The sequence below is a fragment of the Cheilinus undulatus genome, linkage group 12 (genome assembly GCF_018320785.1).
Source record: "Cheilinus undulatus linkage group 12, ASM1832078v1, whole genome shotgun sequence".
Lineage (NCBI taxonomy): Eukaryota > Metazoa > Chordata > Actinopteri > Labriformes > Labridae > Cheilinus > Cheilinus undulatus.
In genome coordinates this window covers 22,559,904-22,578,152 of record NC_054876.1, presented here as the reverse complement: position 1 = coordinate 22,578,152, position 18,249 = coordinate 22,559,904, and the positions used below count along the sequence as shown (strand labels likewise).

At 37.8% G+C, this 18,249-nt stretch overlaps 3 protein-coding genes across 6 annotated transcripts; 1 reads left to right on the top strand and 2 right to left on the bottom strand.

Annotated features, from left to right (window-relative positions):
• The first annotated feature begins 3,640 nt into the window (after positions 1-3,640).
• Positions 3,641-4,615, top strand: LOC121519124 (claudin-4-like). Its single transcript, XM_041801919.1, has one exon. The coding sequence runs from the start codon at positions 3,641-3,643 to the stop codon at positions 4,613-4,615; it is 975 nt and encodes a 324-aa protein (XP_041657853.1).
• A 2,506-nt stretch (positions 4,616-7,121) lies between these two features.
• Positions 7,122-12,743, bottom strand: LOC121519278 (methyltransferase-like protein 27). Of its 2 annotated transcripts, none has more exons than XM_041802149.1 (6): positions 12,692-12,743; positions 9,402-9,533; positions 7,934-8,062; positions 7,713-7,848; positions 7,492-7,584; positions 7,122-7,388 (listed from the first exon to the last, which is right to left on the bottom strand). In XM_041802149.1, exons 2-6 carry the CDS (start codon positions 9,519-9,521, stop codon positions 7,186-7,188), a joined length of 681 nt encoding a protein of 226 aa, XP_041658083.1. In that variant the 5' UTR covers positions 9,522-9,533; positions 12,692-12,743; the 3' UTR covers positions 7,122-7,185. The 2 variants fall into 2 exon arrangements, with proteins under 2 accessions (XP_041658083.1, XP_041658082.1); XM_041802148.1 differs by lacking the exon at positions 12,692-12,743 and adding an exon at positions 12,593-12,682.
• A 1,780-nt stretch (positions 12,744-14,523) lies between these two features.
• Positions 14,524-17,941, bottom strand: mettl27 (methyltransferase like 27). 3 transcript variants are annotated; one of them, XM_041801772.1, is made up of 6 exons: positions 17,810-17,941; positions 17,247-17,377; positions 16,919-17,047; positions 15,591-15,726; positions 15,198-15,293; positions 14,524-15,082 (listed from the first exon to the last, which is right to left on the bottom strand). In XM_041801772.1, exons 2-6 carry the CDS (start codon positions 17,364-17,366, stop codon positions 14,880-14,882), a joined length of 684 nt encoding a protein of 227 aa, XP_041657706.1. In that variant the 5' UTR covers positions 17,367-17,377; positions 17,810-17,941; the 3' UTR covers positions 14,524-14,879. The 3 variants fall into 3 exon arrangements, with proteins under 3 accessions (XP_041657706.1, XP_041657708.1, XP_041657707.1); XM_041801774.1 differs by having other exon boundaries at positions 15,198-15,290; XM_041801773.1 differs by having other exon boundaries at positions 17,806-17,938.
• Between the last annotated feature and the right edge of the window lie 308 nt (positions 17,942-18,249).

The following is an 18,249-nucleotide window of genomic DNA, read 5'->3' as shown; positions in this document are numbered from 1 at the left end:
ACATCCCTATGGCTAAGGAGGATTCATGTGATAGAATTTACTAAATAAATTCCTTGGTCACTTTTGCTGAATGGTCGTGTAAAAAAAAAACTTTGACGTGCAGTAGGAAATCACATACACCTTAAAAATGTACTTTGACTCCTAAACCATATTTTTGAACATTGCTTACTAATGTAGGTCTGATTCTGACAGGGTTTCAGAGAAGGGGCAAGTGAGATAAGTCTGACTAATTTTGCCAGGGTAGCCAATGATCTGCATATCACTGGTAGCCTCTCTCCTTATCCTTTTTAGTCCACTGGCATTTTTACCACTTTGTTAATACTTTTCTTTTGACAATATAAACCGCTCAGAAAATGTTTACCATGCTCTTATTTAGTATTATTTTTTTCAGCACAACCTCAACTATATTAAATGAAAACTATTTTTTAACTGTAACAAACTGTATTAGATACAGGATCTCCAAAAACAACCCTCAAAAATGGGTTCATAGAGATTGCTATAAAATGTATATATCAAAATAGCCAAGACTGTCATGCATGTCTGTTACACTGGTTCTGAAAGTGCACTGTAAAAGCGGGGGGTTCTATAACTTTTCAGCCTCCAACCCCCAAAATAAAGGTCCCAGAGACCGAGGAACCCCACCAGACCCAATTGAAGATTAATTGAACACAACTGTGCACATTTAATAATAGTCATGTGCAGACTAACAGTTAGAGGATTTCAGCATAACTCTCACTAAATGACCATTTTTTAAAATTAACATTTAGCTTATTTTATGCGTTTTTCTTAAAAAAAAAAAATAGATAAATAAATATGTATATATATATATATTTGTCGTTTTTTCAGAGGTAGAAAAAGTACAAAAGTATTGTACTCGAGTAAAAGTACAGTTGCACTGGTTAAAACTGACTTAAGTACAAGCAAAAGTATCAGGCTAAATGTATACATGTAAAAGTAAAAAGTATTACATTTAAAGTTTACCTGAAATACTGAACATTGAGTAGCAAATAGGGCCGAACAATATCGGAAAATAATCTAATCTGCAATTTTTTTTTCCCAGTATTGCATTTGTGATTCTATATACAGTTGTTTTCTCAACAAACACATGCAGTAAATCATTCTATAATACAGTATAACCAACACAGTATTTATTAGATTAAACATTAACTGTTCTTTCCTGTAGGCCAGGCAGATATCACAGCAAATCATGAATGTTAATTCAACTCCCATAGTGTTAAGATTTAACAGTTTTTCCTGAGTTTTTAGAATTCTCACAGGTTCTGACTTAAATCTGCACTTTGGAAAGTATTACTCTAGCATTTACAGGGTTGTGGTTTTTCTACACTTTAAAGTACACTTTTAACACAACAAAGTGGCCTTTCCTTTCACTATGGGTGTAGATTTTTAAGGATGAACAATTTAATTATTAATGCAATGCAATGCTCCTTTCATACCTAAGATTGCCAACACCTATGGCAAAGTCACATGTCTGAAAATCAGAACACTACCCCAGCCTGCAGACTCTAGGTGGGCAGTAGCTAACTTGGCGGATAACTTCACTCATGGTGCAAAAGTACCTGAAATCATAAACAACAATAATACAGTAATCACCGTATAACAGGCAACATCTAAACACATGTTAATGACTCTGCCCAAGGACATGATGGGAAAATTCTGCTCTGATTTGAATTGGCGGTGAGCAAAGAAGGAATCAGTTGACTCTCTACAGAGCTGAACTAAAACTGATACTTACTACTGTCAAATAACTCCAACACTAAAGCCACTTAACTCAGGATGGAGTTAAAATTATAATGTGGGAGTTAAAATTAACTCTGAAATGTTTAACACTGAGACTACAACACTACAGTTTTGCTGTGTATGTCAAGATCTAACATGATGCATGAATCAGTATGAATTACATACCTTTAATTACCTACCCTGATCACAGCAGTAAATGTGCTTAACTTAAAGCCATGTAGCAATCATCAGAATGTATTGAATGGAATTAGCATTTAATGTAATTTATTGCTATTTAATCTAAACTACAATTTTACTATTGTGCAGTTTAATATGATCTTTCCTTAGTGGCAGTAACAACTTGAGAACATGGATCTCCAGCCAGGTTGTTCAGGTAAAGTCACTCCTGTGATGTGGAATCATTCTCTTAATATGCTACTGTGTAGTCAAAAGAAGTGGAAAAAGTACATTAGTACTGTACTCAAGTAAAAGTACATTTACTTTGGTCAAAATTTACTTAAGTTAAAGTCTGGAGGTAAACATTTTGAAACTATTCTGTCAGCTGACACACCTCTAGACCATGAAAGATGATGATCCTAGGTTTTACCCAGCGGTCTTGTTTCATGCACTTGCTCAGTAGTTTTAAATGTGCAGCTAATGCATTATTATGAAGTCTTGTTTCCTTTAAATTTTCAATTGTATCACCAAGTGTGAATCTTTCCTGTTAATGCCAGGTTTTATGAAACCACCTCGAGTGGCACCCACCCTGCCGTGGAAATTTAGCCATAAAACAGCGTATTGTATCACCTAAACTTGAGTAGACAGTGGTGTGAGATTGGGAGCTCAGTTTAGCTGTGACATTTTGGAGAAACATAAATGAAAACAAAAGTATCTCTCTGTACTTTATAAGGACGGCAAGATTAGAGATTATTCTGAGCCTAATTGAAGAGTAGGTCTCTCTGTGTGTATCAAACAGGTTTTTCTGCTGGAGGAATGAAACTGGTTTTGGGAGATTGCATTTCACATCCCCCTTTGTTAGTAGAATACACTCTGCATGCACACACCTCCATTCACATGCACATATGCATCGCCAGAGGGTGTGTGTTCACTTAAAACTCTACTCACACAAGAGTTAACCACAGAGTGACATCTTTTTATTAAGAAATATGCAGTCTAATCCATGGTTTCTCAGAAAGATGTCTACAGAATTACAACAACCCTTCTGCACCTCTTGATTATGCATCCTGTAAACAAATTGGATGCCCAGAGGCCTCTCATTCTTCCTGTTTTATCCAAAGCCTATATTGTTTCTAAAATAATCTCTCCTGATGAAGATAATGAGTTAGGGATGAGGTGATGTCACCGTTTCACAGCAACCTCTCTCTCCTTTGTTTTTTCATGTCAACCTCCTCCCCTCTCTTTTTCCCAATAGAGTAGGTGTGGTGCATCTACACCTGACCAGTAGCACTCAGGCAGCCGCTCAGGTGACAGAGAGGAAAGAGCACTCTCAGGTGAAGAAACAAAGAGAGAAGACACAGGTGAGAGAGGCAGAGGGGGGAGGAGAGGACAGCAGTTTGGCGTATGAAAGAGGAGGAGGGCATAGAGGGAAAGTAGGCTGTAAACAAATGAACAGAGGATGAAGTGAGACACGCCTCGAGTCTAAGTATTTGGAAGCTTGACGGACAACAGAAATAGTCAGACAGGATTCAGAAAAGAACGTTGAAACCACAGCAAGAAAAGCTGAAGAAACATGCAAAGATGGAGACACGTGAAACCAGCAGCTGCAATTGTTAAAAGACAGAAGGAAGAAGAGAAGAGACTAGAGGTGAAAGCTACAGGAGAGACTCTACAGAATTGTGTGAGGATTCTTTAACATTGCAGATCTTCCTTCCACCTCTCCATCATGGCCTCCCTGGGGATCCAGATGCTTGCCAGCGCCCTGTGCCTCCTAGGTTGGGCTGGAGTCATCATCAGTTGTGTCCTGCCCATGTGGCGGGTCACGGCCTTTGTGGGCACCACCATCGTCACCTCTCAGACCATCTGGGAGGGGATCTGGATGAACTGTGTGGTCCAGAGCACAGGACAGATAATGTGTAAACCTTATGAGTCTCTCCTTGCTCTCAGCGCAGATTTGCAAGCCGCCAGGGCTCTCACCGTCCTCGCCATCGCCATTGGAGGCATAGGCCTCATTCTGGCCTTTGTTGGAGGAAAATGCACCCGCTTTTTGGATGAAGAAGGAGGCGGGGTTAAAGGAAAGGTGGCTGTAGCAGCAGGGGCAGTGTTGGTTGCCACAGGGCTGCTGTGTTTCATCCCAACGTCGTGGGCAGCTGGAGCAGTTGTGAGGAAGTTCTACAGCGCCTCCAACGATGCCCAGCGGAGAGAGATTGGAGCCAGCCTCTACATCGGATGGGGAGCATCTCTCCTTCTTATGCTTGGAGGGGGGTTGTTCATAAGCTCACATTGCCCTTTGAAAACTCACAATGAAGACAAAAGCCCCTCTGTCCGCTACCTGGTGGTACGCTCCTCCAATGGATCGACCTCCACTGGTCATCACGGCACAGTGCCATCTGCAAAGGCTCAGCCTGTTGGAGCCGTGTTTCCCAGGTCTCAAAGCTATGATGGGGCATCGACAAAGTCTCAGATGTACACAAGGCCCCCCTGGGAGGATGGGCCTGGGTCAGGCTCCAGGTTGCAGTCAGAGAGATCGTGGGCACCGTCAACAAAGTCTCAGATGAAAAAACCTGAATCAACTAAATCTGAAAACAGTGAGGCACCTTCTACAAAGTCTCAGCTGAAACGAGCAGAAATGGAAGATAATTTATCAGTTAAGAGTGACAATGAGGATGCATCCTTGAATCCGGCTAAAACATACCTGTAAGACTCTCCCTCTCTCACACAGCATGTGCACTTAAGCTGATGGATATTTTACTCACTAAGACTCGCTGAAAAGTACAAGTTTGCTTAGTTTGTGTGGGCTTACTGAGTCTGAATACTTAATGAAGTCGATTAAGCATTTATCTGTAGTTATCTTTATACTCCAGCATGTTGATTTGATCAATGGACAGAGGGAAATGGCAAGCTGCTGTCATCAATATGCAGGAGAATAAGAGCTTGCATATGTTTTGCACTAAAAATTAAATACTGCAAAAAAACTGAGTCCAGGTGCAAGTGAAGTGTGCTTTTGTTGTTTTCTCTTTCAGAAATGTACTCTCTAATATGACACTGTGATGAACTACTTTTTTAAACTCTTTATATGCACTGAATGAGGATAAATCCGTCCACTTTACCTCAAACTTTCTTGCTTGTTTGCTACTGCTGGACAAATAGCAACCTTAATCTGAGTGCATTTTTAATGCCTGCTCATATGAGAATCTTTACAGCCTTGAAACTTTGTATTTTTTGTGTGTGTGTGATGAAAAGTTATACTTTTTGGGTCATGCCAGTTGATTTATCAACAGTTGTTTCTTTATGTTTATGTAGGCTTTTCCTGCAACTATGAATGTGATTTTATGTGTACTGTATTTAGATATTATTAAAGATTTGTACTTATTAAACTACTGTGATTTGATTTGGCAAGTTTTTCCTTTATAATTATCTTAAATCTGCTAGCACGTGACACATGAGCTGAAAAGATCCGGTCCTCTAACCTTTACAGCATCCCCCTGGACTCTCAGTCATCTATCTGACAATTAAAACTCACAGGACAAACTGGTTTGACAGAGAGTCAGCTTAAGTAGGAAGCGTGCAGTGTTAGAGGAGGGAGGTATGATGTGTTTGTAAAGGATTCAAACTTAGTTTCAGTCTATCATGTTTACAGGACATGTGTTCCAGCTCAGCTATGTTTGTTCTCATGTGTAGGTTCAGCATTATCCAGACAAAATCTAATTCTCTTGGTTTTCTTAAATGGTAAACATATTTAAGTGCATAAGAACATAAAATATATACTGCAGCAGTTTAACTTTAGAAAACACCTTATTTAGGAAAGCCACATGCACTTAATATTGAAGGCAAACATTTACTAAAGCATTGAAATTTCATAAAATAAAGCAACAGTTAAGTTAATCTTGGTTGGGGGGATTCATCTTTTGTGTTTCCCTTTACTTCAGTGAAACCTTATGAAGTCTTGGGAACTTGCATTTACATAGCAGTAAATATCCAGTTAAATTAAATAAAGCAGGTATTGGATTTGACTCAACTTTAAGTTCTTACAATTTACCCTGGCCAAAAGTATCATAAATAATGATATCATTTTAAAAATGGCAGTGGTTTTACTGCATCAATTTTAAATGTTCTTGGTGACTTATCCATAATTTTTCATGTTTTCCATAAAACTCACGTTTGCTATGTTGATTTATAATATATAGTTCTGTGGATTTGATCAATGTTGATCAGCCCAAGTGGTCCTGTAGTGTGCATTTTTTAGAATTCATGATAATTTTCATCCCAAAATCCTGCGAAACAGTGCTACCTTGTGGCAAAAGGTTTATATGAAATATATACAGTTATATGGACTTGAAAAATCTGAAAAATAGAACAAATAGATAAACTTGAAATTAAAAATCTACATCCAATATAAATTTTCTCACATGGGATCAGTACCTCTGTTTTGCTGCTGCCCTATCTCATCCTGATTAAAATGAGTTAAAGCAGGGTTCATATTTTATGGCTGGATGGATGGATAGATTAACCCCAAGGGAAATTCAGTTTTATTGATATACTGAGAGATTTGGCAGAAATTTTTGTAGCCTTCTCCACATCCCAGATGCCCTGTAAATGTTCAAACTTAAAAAGAAACCTCAAGTTTGGCAACAAAACGTATTCACAGATCCCCTGATAATCAATAGAAACTTTCCATACAACTGAACATCTTCTTTATAAAGCTTAACCATATGCAACCTAAAGTTATTTTATGGATTATGTTAACCTAGGGTGGTGCACTGAAAAATACTTCATAAAGATTGTCACTCTTATGAAGAGTTCAGCTATCTCCTTGGTACCTTTAGAGCTTGCATCACATTGCTGTGTCAGAGCTAAGCATGTAAATCTTCTGCCTATTTTTTTGCCTGTGGTCAAGCTGCAATTTCAGGGTGCAACACTGCCATCTTAAGATCTATGCTGGATCTTACACTTCAGTCCATTGAAAATATATATTTTTTTCAACATTTATATTCATTAATCTGCAAATACAGACAGTAACTTTTTCTTTCTGCTTGGTAGATCACATGATCACATGATCACATGATCATGCTTTGTCTTTGGATTTCATGGAAGCACATATTTGTCAGAGAGAGGGAAAGGATTTATTTGGCATGTTTATTCAGGCATTAACATTTATTGTAAACAGTCAGTTCATTTTCCTTGTTCCATGAGTTGCTTGTATTTTCTTTATCTCTTGTTGAGATTTGTGTTGATATATAACATAACATGGCTACTGTATGGTGTTTTATTCTACAGTTTTTTGTAAAGGTAAATAGATCCAGATATGTAGCTGCCTCCTGCGTCTGTCACTGATCTTGACCAGTTTTTCACCTCAGTTACAGCTACACAACTCCACAGTCCCTCCTCTTCCATCTGCTTATGCTCACGCTCCAGGGCTGCTTTGTATTCCAGATTGTCTTCACCATGTCTGCATGTCATACAGATCAAGCCACCTGAAGAGAACGAGTGACAGTGAGGCAGTGTGAGGCAGAAAACAATGTAAAACTACAACATACATTACAGTATGGATTTAAGCCTCCATTGTGGTATTTTTACCTGGTTTGCAGGCATTGCACAGCTCTCTGATCACACTTATAGCAACATGATCCACCGTCAGGGCTCCACAGATTGTAACCACATCATATGATCCTGCAGGAGAAAGTTAATCTAGTGAAGGTTCACTAAGAAAATTATTTTATTGTATGGCATTATAAAACAGATTTGTTTTTGGTCATGGTAATATTTAAATGAAAAAATGTTATATAGGCTCAAGATACCACTTTGCACTGGAAGAGGCTCTTGCACCAAAATGCATTGCTTCAGCTCTTGGTATAGCTCTTTCTTTTTGGCCTCCTCCAACATTAACGCGCTCCCATCGATGCCCACAAAATGCACAAATCCAGCATGTTTCATCTGTAAACACAGGTTGTGTTAGATACATGTTATGATGAGCACACCATCCTTAATAATCTCTGTTTTTATGAGGCTGCCCTTTGACCTGCTTTGCCACTAGGCCTGTACCACAGGCCACATCCAACACAACAGCAGCTTCACAGTCACCGGTGAAATGGGATGAGATGATGTCTGTTACAAGAGATGGGGCGTGGTAGTCGAGGATGGACAAATCCTTTCAGAGGAAAGAATAAAAGATCAGTTGTTTCTAAACAGCCAATGTGAACCAAACCTCAACACAGATATTGAATTAATTTGTTTACATGCATCCATTTAACAGAGTCCTGCAGTGAGACAAACGCCTATTTGTTGTTGTATTTAAAAGTAAGGAAGAGTTCCTTTGCACCCACTAATGCAGGGCAACTTTTTCTATTTTACTTGCATTTTGACTCTGAAAATATTTTGAAAACCCTCTGACATTTGATCATGTTTCATCAAGTCATGTTTTCATTGATACAGGGGTGTCAAACTCAAGGCCCAGGGGCCAAATCCGGCCCATGGTACCGTTGTACCCGGCCCGCAAGATCATATCATATTTCTATTGTAATTTGCCCGCTGGTATGAGGTCTGCAGATTTACTACAGTATAAACATGTAAACTTAACCTTTGAAAGGTGAAAAAGTAAAAAGTAAGAATATTTAGACAGAAAAGTCAGGAATGTGGGAAAGAAATCAATTTGTTTGAATTTCATATTTTTAATTTTGCATCTCACAATCAAATTCATTGTTTGACTTTTTATTTCATATTTTGACTTTTTAAATTCATAGTTGTGCGTTTAAAGTCATATTTGGACCGTTTAAACTCACTGTGTCAAATTTGATCTCACCTTTTGACATTTCAACTCCTAACTTTGACTTTTAATCCCACATTTTGACCTTTCAGACTCGCAATTCAAAATTTTAACTCATGTTTTTACCTTTCAAACTCATGATTTTGAATTTTATGTAATACTTCCATTCTTAACACTCCCAACTTTGACATTCTCTCTCATACATTTGTCCTTTACAAATCATTATTGTGACTTTGAATTTTGTGTTTTAACCTTTTGAACCAATAAGTTTGACTTCCATCTCAGATTTTGAGCCATTAAACTTCTTTTAAATCTGAAAACCATTCATCATCAGGGCTCAGTTAGTTTAACCCAACGTTTTTTTACTGGTGCAAATGACAGTTTATGGTTAAAAGTTGACCCCAATAGGCTCTCAGGTTAGACCTAAATTCAGAATCCATCCCCTGCTGTGATTGAGTTTGACACCCCCGCATTAATATGTTTGCTTTAAATCTGTCCTTTTTCATCCTTTCTGATTTATTTTACCTTGACTAATACCTTTTCCCATTACAGAAACAGAAAATATACAGAACTCATTCTCTTATTTTATGTTTTATTATCAGCAATTATCTGAACCTCATTGAAGTTAAGTTAACACGGGAATGAGGGGGTTATTAGTGGAATAAGGAATAAACTTTTCCTTTAACAGCGTCATTTATGTTGCAACCATGTAAAGTCAGCCAACCTGCTCGTAGGTGTCTGCCCAGGCATCGTACCGCCTCATTTTTTCACCAGGATTGGTGTTTGCACGAATTGATCTAACCACCTCACTCACAGAGCCAAATGTTTTTTGTGTTGATGACATTTTGTTGTCCAGCTGTAAGAGAAGAGAACAAATCAGATCAATCCGCTGTTATCCACAGGAGAACAGAATCACCGCAAAGAGAAATATCTTGGGGGTGGAAAAAGAGTACAAATCCAAAAGATAAAAGAGGCAAAAGTTTAAGCAATTGGCCAATCCTATCTCAGTATCATCCTGGAAAGGTCATATGTGTGATGCTTCTAGTGCTTGATGGGAAAATCTAATGTACAATCATGAAGTGTTAGGACTAAGGTAACTATGCAGGTGCATCTCAATGAATAAGAAAATCATGGGAAAGTCCATTTATTTCAGTAGATCAATTCAAAAAGAGAAACTCAAATAAATTCAGAAAAAGGTCTTTATTTCTTTTCATTTTGATGATTAAAAAGAATATTACATAAGACCAATAAAAAATGAGTTTCAATTCAGAAATGTTGGCCTTCTTAAAAGTATGTTCATTAACGTGTTCTTGTGGCTTATTGTTGGGGCTCCTTTTGCATGAATTGCTGCATCAGTGCAGTGTGCCAATCAGTCTGTGACACTATAAAGGCGCTATTGAAGTCTGGGTTGCTTTAATAGCAGTCTTCAGCTAGTCCATGTTTTTGGGTCCAGTGTCTCAATCTTCCTCTTGGCAATACACCACAGATTCTCTATGGGGTTCAGATCCATGCACTGGAATATCATGGTCATTTAACCAGCTTGGTACTTTTAGCAGTGTGGCAGGTCCTGCTGGGAAATGAAATCAGCATCTCCTAAAAGCAGGTCAGCAGGAGGAAGCATGAGGTGCTCTAAAATCTCCCTTTTTTTCTTTTTGTCCTGAGCCCAGGTGAGACGCCTCTGATGTGCTTGGATATAGCATTCTGTGAAAAGCCAGCCTCTTTAGCAATAACCTTTTGTAGCTTATTCTCCTTGTGCAGGGTGTCAATGATTGTCTTCGGGACATCAGTAAAGTCAGCAGTCTTCTCCATGATGTGTAGCCTACTGACCCAGACTGAGAGACCATTTAAAGGACCAGGGGTGTCAAACTCAATCACAGCAGGGGCCGGATTCTGGATTCAGGTGTAAGGCTCACCCTTTTAACCATAAACTGTCAATGTCATTTCACTAGTAATAAAATATGGGAAAAAAAAACAGATTTTGAGGTTGAAAAAGTAAAAAAGATAAGTTTAAAGGCTCATAGTCTGAGAAAAGTAAATGTGTTGGTTTAAAAAGGTCAAAACATGAAATTTAAATTGAAAAAATATGTTTTTAAAAGGCAGATATATTAGAAAGAAAGTCAAACTTATGAACTTAAAAGGTCAAAATATGAAATAAAATTTGTAATCATGAAATTGAAAGCTCATACTATGATTCAAAATTTTAAATTGTGAGTCTAAAAGGTTAAACTATGGGATAATGAAGTCAAAGTAAGGAGTTGAAAATATGAGATAAAATACAAAGTAATTAGTTAGAAAGTTCAAAACATGACTTAAATGTTTAAATTATGAATCTAAAAGCCCAAAATATTATATAAGAAATCAAAATTATGAGTTGAAATGCTCAAAGTATGAAATAAAAAGTCAAAATCCCAAGTTTGAGTCCTTATTATGAGATGCAAAATTGAAAATATGAAATTAAAACACAAATCAATTGATTTTCCCATATTCCTGACTTTTCATCTAATCATTTTTACTCCTCACTTTTTAGATTTAATGACTTAACAAAGATATCTTAAATCATCAAGGATAAGTTGACATTTTTATACTTGAATCTGAACTTAAATCTGCATATTGATGGGCCAGTTATGACAGAAATATCATATGATCTTGCGGGCCGGATTTAACTGTTCCACAGGCCGGATTTAGCCCCCGGGCCTTGAGTTTGACACCCCCTGTTTTAAATGGTATTTTGAGTTAATTAGCTGATTAGAGTGTGACACCATTAGTTCACAATATTGAACTTTTTCCTCAATATTTTTTATTTTATGAGATGAGGGTTAGTATTAGCTGTAAACCTTAATCATTACACACAAAAAATAAAGACTTTAGATTTTTATTTCTGTGGAATGATGCATGCAGTCCCTATTCAGAGTGAGCTTTTGGGGCCCCACCTCTGGCCAAGGGGCCCTAAACAGTAGCCTGCCTGCAATGAGTACCTCTGTGTGAACAAGTGAGATGGCATGAAGATGTGTCTGAACAAAGCTCATCAGTGGAATCCCACTTAATTTTGCTGTTATTTGAATACCATCAAAAGCCTTAATGGATTTTTATGTTGGTTGAGATAAGTTAATGAGGATTTGATCATCATGTTTGTTTTAATGGGTCCCCTAGGTCTTCGGCAGATCACTGTTTGTCATCAGTCTGGTGTGGGTCTTCTCTCAAGCAATCAGTAACTGAAGATTTAGGGTAAAACAAGTTATTCTTAAAATCTTAACCATCCAGAGTCTACTCATAAACTGAACAGCAGGGCTCAGGTGACTGCAAATAAAGAAAATGTCAGGCTTATAAGAACGTCTTATCATGCCCTCATTTCTTGATGACAAAAACCTGCCAAACATGTTAGGTGAGAGTTGCTGACAAGATGTCTCTAAACACCCTAGGGTCCTTCTATGTGAAATGACAGATAAGGGTGCAAGACAGCCTGGATTTTAATACCAAACCTGTGAAATGTCTTTGTTCTTGGGTGTGTTTTACTGCTCTGATGGCTACAGCCTTCATGGCTCATCTTCAGAATTGAACAATAAGTTGTTGCTTCGCTAACTTTGTATTAGTAAAACAGCCTGCCTCTATCTCTATACTTGTTTGTGCACACAGAAAATCAGACTATCAGCAGAATTCATTTACAACCTGCATGGTCCATGTGATGATGTTACTATGGGACATTAAAGCTACTGACAATTGAATGTTTAGAAATTCACTAACCGGTATTTTTAATCTATCAGGCACATTCGCCCTCCTAATCGTAGCACGCTGCACCGTTTACACCAATCTTACATATTTTCTAAATCAACCACTCATCTTAAACCATATATATATATATATATACCATATATATACATGTATCCTGATCGTAGAAAAGAGTAAATGGGAACTTACATCTCAGAGGCGCTCCTTTTTGTTTGCTTAAAATAATTGAAAAACAAAACCACTCTATGGTGAAAAGAAAAAACTAAAAACAAAATTAAAATGTCTTACATTTGAGGCTTGCTCAAGAACAGATGTCTATAATGTGATCTTGGGGTTTTACACAGTCATGCTCTGTCTTGTCATTGTTGGCTCTAACTGAACTGCAACATCATCTCAGCCAATAGCTAAAGCTCAAACACTGTTTAGGGGGAGGATACTTTAATGTGAGAACGTGTACTCTTTTACTTAACCCATTAAATCCCAGTTTATTTTTCAGGCATGTTTTCTGCATTGGAGCAACACTCATTTTCTTTGAGATTAAAAAAGCTCTGTCTCTTCTTCAAATCTGTAAAGTAAACTTATTGATCTAATACGTCTCAATTAAAGCTTCTCATAGGGGTTTTAGCAGGTCTGGATACAGATTGTTGTCCCTTTATGAGCCAAAACAAGTCATTGATGACAAGATTGTCAATATAGTTCTTTTAAATGTCTGCTACTGCTAACATGTCAAGCGAGGTATTTACTAAGTTGCTGCAGAAACAGCCACAGGGGTCGCCAAAATCAACATGACTGAGAAATTCCTCACTGGAGTTTTACCAGCTATGTCCACAGGATCTATGTCTGCTGTGATCTGTCCGTGCCACAACTTTGATCCTTTATGGCTTTGTTTCCATGTGTCGTCCTGTTGGGGTGAGAGGGGTCTGGCTGCAGACAGTACATTTCTGACATCCACATTCACAGACCGTTCATCTGAGACATCATATATGTCAGTAAAAGATGCCGTCATTTACCAGTACTATTTCCAGTTTTAGATTTTTTCTTTTAAATTCAACTTTATTCATAAACAAAGTCAGGCAGTCAAATCTGTGAATACCTACATACAGATTACAGACTTAACAACATTTCATAAACATAACAGAGAAAAAGGTCAGAGGTTCAATCCTGTATAAATAGTTTTAGAGGTATTTACATGAGCAGTAGCTTGCTTTAGCTTTGTTAGCTTTAGGTAAAGCTAACATAGCTATGCTGGCTAAATATATAACTTTACTACATAAGCCAAGGTAGGTAAGGTAGCTTTAGCAAAGTGAGCTTTAGCAAACTAAAGCTAATGTCGCTACAAAGATAACATACCTACTAAGATTACATAGCTGTGAGCTTAGCTACATTAGCTAAGTAGCTAAGTTTGTTTTAGCAATGTGAGCTTTAGCAAACATAGCTAAAACTAACTTAGTTACGCTGACAACGTAGGTACATAGCTTACTATGTGAGCTTAGCTTTAGCTCTGTTTAAAATGTAGCTGTTAGTGTTGTTAGCAATGTTTTAATGGAGGATGAGGTTTTTCCCATAAGCAGACTGTTAACCTGGTTTTATTAAACATTTTGTAATCAGGTTTTGCAGGTCAGGTTTTTACGTTTATCCTAACCCTTATTTAAACCCTTATGCTAACACTAACAGGTGTTTAATCTGGTTCCATTTAAAAAGTTTTGGAGTGTATTTCAATTCTGACATATATGGTGTCTTGAGAGTGGCCATCAGAAATGTACAGTCTGGAGAAAAACTGTCTTGGTTTGGGTTGTTTAGCTCTGTGCAAACTGATACATGTTGGCAGACAGCCCCGCTGATAAAAACACAGCAGAGCAGAGTGCAGAGTTCTACCGCGCGCAGGAGACGGATCACAGTGAATTCTGTGGAAACCAAGGATTGACAGGAAAGGGTCCCGAGTGCATGGTGCAGATTAACTGTGTGGACATCAGTGGTTACTCTAATGGGACGTTTTCTAATTGTTGTAATATCATCAATTTTACGGTTGACAGTATCCATGAACTCTTTCACAACATAGTTTTTCTAATCAATGTAAATGTCAGTGTAGAGACAGGCAGCGAACATACAAAGGTTGCATATTCATTTATTACTCATTCGTCATGGCTGAACTGTAATGCTTGTTAACAAAATACCCACATGTAAAACTAATTTCTCAGAGCTGTATTGCTGTGCTTGTTAAAAACACATTTTTGTTCAATGTTCAGATCTCAGGGGTAAATTGTAATGCTTATTAGATGCTTTATTAGAAAAGTAACCAAAAAAAAAAATCTTATTTTTACATCTGAAAATTCAGCTCACAATCTTAAACTTATGAGACATTCAAAACTCTGACACATTCCTTCTGAGGTGTATGGTAATTCATTTGACTGTGTATTACACTGAATAACATTTTTCAGGTGGAATGTCTGATCTTTTGTCCTGAGATGTTCCATCACTATAGTTTCTTATAGAGATAAACAGCACCAGGTATGTAGCCATCCTCCTTCTCTGACACCCCTCTCTCCCATTTTTCCACCTCAGTCACCTCCACACAAGACCAGACCCCCTCTGCCTCCATCTGCTTCAGCTCGCTCACCAGAGCTGCTTTGTAGTCCAGATTCTCTTGGTTACCTCTGGTTGTCATGCAAATGTAGCCACCTAGTGGACGCAGGGTGACAGTGCAGTGATGCGTTACACTCAGATACAGTTTAGAGATGCTGGCTGTCATGACTCCAAATGAAATGGTGGGTAACTAATAAAAAAGATTTCTCACCTGGTTTGGTGGACTTGCACAGCTCTCTGACAACACAAACCGGGACTTGACCAGCACTGAGAGCTCCGATGATCACAACCACATCAAACGAACCTGCTGAGGTTACAAAAAGGATGAAAAAGGGACAAATATTACTCAATATTGACATTTGATAGCCCTAATATTTAGAGAGTTTTTCTCATTTTATTGCAGACATTCAAGATTGACAATAAAACAAACAAAATATGCAACAATAATGACAGTGATGAGTAAGCATGTCATTATCAACCACAGATGGGAAAATGTATAGAAGGTCTATGCTATCTATTGTTGGAACATAAAGCAGAGTAATTCAGCCTGCGGGAAAATCCTAAAGTTCAACAACGCACATAAAACAATCAAGCATCAAAATACCCCACTGGACTGGAAGAGGCTCCTTTCCCAGCACGCACTGCTTCAGTTCTTCATACAGCTCACTCTCTTGAGCCACCTTCATCATCCCCATGCTTCCATCAACACCCACAAAATGTCCAAACCCCTGATTCTTCATCTGTTCAAAAAAGGCAATAAGACTAATCAGTTGTACACAAGGCCGCCCTTAAGTGGGGTAAAGAAGAGAGCTCTCTGGGACACAGCCAAATCAAGGGCCCATGGAGGTCAGGAAAAAATCATGATCCATTGTAAAGTTAGGCTGTGATTACCATATTTTATATTCAACCTGAATAATAACCATTCAAAGCAGCAAAATTTGATTGATTTATTAATTTTTTAGTACAATATAGCCTTTTCAAAATATAAATCCCTTTTCCTTAAACAGAAATAGCTTTTCAGTGGTGATGTGAACAATGTGGATGGCACACTGAGCTAAATGGTTAGAACAGTAATGACAGACATTAAGGGAAAAAAAATCTGAAAAAGACAAAAAGGGTTTAAAGTGTCGAAAATTGGCAGAGAGAAAGTGGTGAGAAGTGGTAATAAAGTGAACAAAACTGGTTCAGGACACAAAAAAATGAATCAAAGGTTCAAAACAGACTATTATCGGCAAAAAGTGGTTTAAAGTGGCAGAAACTTGCAAAAAAATAGACAGACAGACCGATATAGATAGATAAATAGATAGAATCAAAAATGGACAAAAGGCGGTGACAATGGGTGGCTCAAGTAGTGAAATTTGATTAATAAGTAGAAACAATTGGTTAAACAAAGCAAACATGGGTAATTGTGGAAAAATGTGGGGGAAATTGGCAGAAACATTGGTGAAAGGGTTTAAAAGTGGCATGATCAGACAATTTCAAAATCAGACCCAATAAAAGTTTGACATGTTTTTTAGCTCCAAAAAGAATTAACTGTTAGCAAGAATAATGGCACCAATGCTACTGACCCAACACACATGCATTGACATCATAAATAAATCCCAACTGAGGAGGGCCCATTTACTGGGTGTCAGGGGCCCAGACAATTATGTGGGCAGGCCTAGTTGTATATAAAACCAAGGACTGGTGCACAAGGAGTTTGTGCTGTTCTGGTTCATGGGAACGAGAAAGGAGAACAAAGGTATTATACACTAGACTTTAATGGGAATATTTTGTAAATGACATATAACTTAGACGAGACATCCATACAGATTTATTATTCAAACATAATGTACTCTTCCAAGACTGTTAATATCTAACCGCACTTCTTGTTTTAGTGTCCTTTAGCCAGGCTGTCAGCACAGACGTTTGCTCCCTCTCTTGTGAGTTTACCTGCTTGGCCATCAGTCCTGTACCACAGGCCACATCCAACACAACAGCTGCTTCACGGTCACCGCTAAAATGAGAGGAGATCCTGCTTGCTGCCAGACCTGGTGCACGGTAGTCAAGAAGAACAAGATCCTATTCACACAAATTTAAAGGAATTACTAGTGACTAAAAGCATACAGAAAGGGTCCTACTAAACAGATTTTTGCTATAGACTATATAAAAAGGAAACAAACTATGTTTTATCATTGATGTGACTGGATTGCATTTGAATAATTTTCAAACATTAATCACCTTTCTTTAATTTTCAGATACCATATCATGTCCTTATCACCTGTTCATAGTTCTCCGCCCAAGAGTCATAAAATGTGATCTTGTCCTCTAAGGTGGAGCCCTTGTGAGCTGATAAGATTGTCGATCTGACATCGTCTAATGTCTTATTACCAGCTGACATTTTTGACAAATCTGTTGAAAAAGAAAGGCAGACATATGTTTTAATATGCTATCAACTATTTCACTTGTAATCATAAGATGTAGCTATGCATGCAGTGTGACTAAACAACCTCGATATACCATACTAAGTCCTCTAATCCCAGTACACTACTGGTATTCTAACAATCTGGTATTCTAACAAATTTTAATTCTGAAACCTTACTATGTGGTTTTAGGTTGTCCCTACAATGATCTGAAATCAGATTCATATCCAAATCAGTGTTTGATACACTCCAAATCAAATCTGAAAATCGCAGGCATGCTTTTAATAAGTGATGTTAATAAAATATAGAAAATTGATAAATCTGATACTCAGAAACACACTGGTTACTGTTAAACAATGCCATTACATGTCTTCAAAATCAGCACAGGAGTTTCACGTGAGTAACAGGCACATTTACCTACAGCAAAGTCTTTTTTTTCAGATAGTTTCCGTCACAGGGTCACACTGTGATATGTTGCTGGTATCTTGAGCAGTAACTATATTGTGGCATAACCTTTAAAACCTCCTGCACACATAATGGAGCATGGTCATAATGTAAAGACCAGGAAGGAGTACGACGCATTGCTCGATTACTCCCTAAGTAAGGACTTCCAGGGGAAGTAACTTTCATGCACGTTTCTGTTTTATCCTTTATTAGAGTCATATATATATATATATATATTCTCATCTCTCGTAATTTAAATATTGATATACCGACCAGAAAACCCCGCATCAAACGTTTGCGTCTGAGTTGAAGCTACTCTGGGTTTACGGGTTTACGTTCTGTGATTTCAAAAACGTCCTTGAACACAACGTTTCTAACTACCCCTGAAGTCGGCATTTGTGCTTCGAATCATGCGCA

What these genes read in the sequence shown, in the direction of transcription:
- LOC121519124 (XM_041801919.1), top strand. Translation starts at nt 3,641, where the DNA reads ATGGCCTCCCTGGGGATCCAGATGCTTGCCAGCGCCCTGTGCCTCCTA.
- LOC121519278 (XM_041802149.1), bottom strand. Translation starts at nt 9,521, where the DNA reads ATGTCATCAACACAAAAAACATTTGGCTCTGTGAGTGAGGTGGTTAGA. An exon ending in GCCTCTTCCAGTGCAAAGTG is followed by an intron (nt 7,585 to 7,712) that starts GTATCTTGAGCC and finishes TTTCTCCTGCAG; the next exon opens with GATCATATGATGTGGTTACA. An exon ending in GTGCAATGCCTGCAAACCAG is followed by an intron (nt 7,389 to 7,491) that starts GTAAAAATACCA and finishes CGTTCTCTTCAG; the next exon opens with GTGGCTTGATCTGTATGACA.
- mettl27 (XM_041801772.1), bottom strand. Translation starts at nt 17,366, where the DNA reads ATGTCAGCTGGTAATAAGACATTAGACGATGTCAGATCGACAATCTTA. An exon ending in GGGCGGAGAACTATGAACAG is followed by an intron (nt 17,048 to 17,246) that starts GTGATAAGGACA and finishes TTGTGTGAATAG; the next exon opens with GATCTTGTTCTTCTTGACTA. An exon ending in CAGGACTGATGGCCAAGCAG is followed by an intron (nt 15,727 to 16,918) that starts GTAAACTCACAA and finishes TTTTTTGAACAG; the next exon opens with ATGAAGAATCAGGGGTTTGG.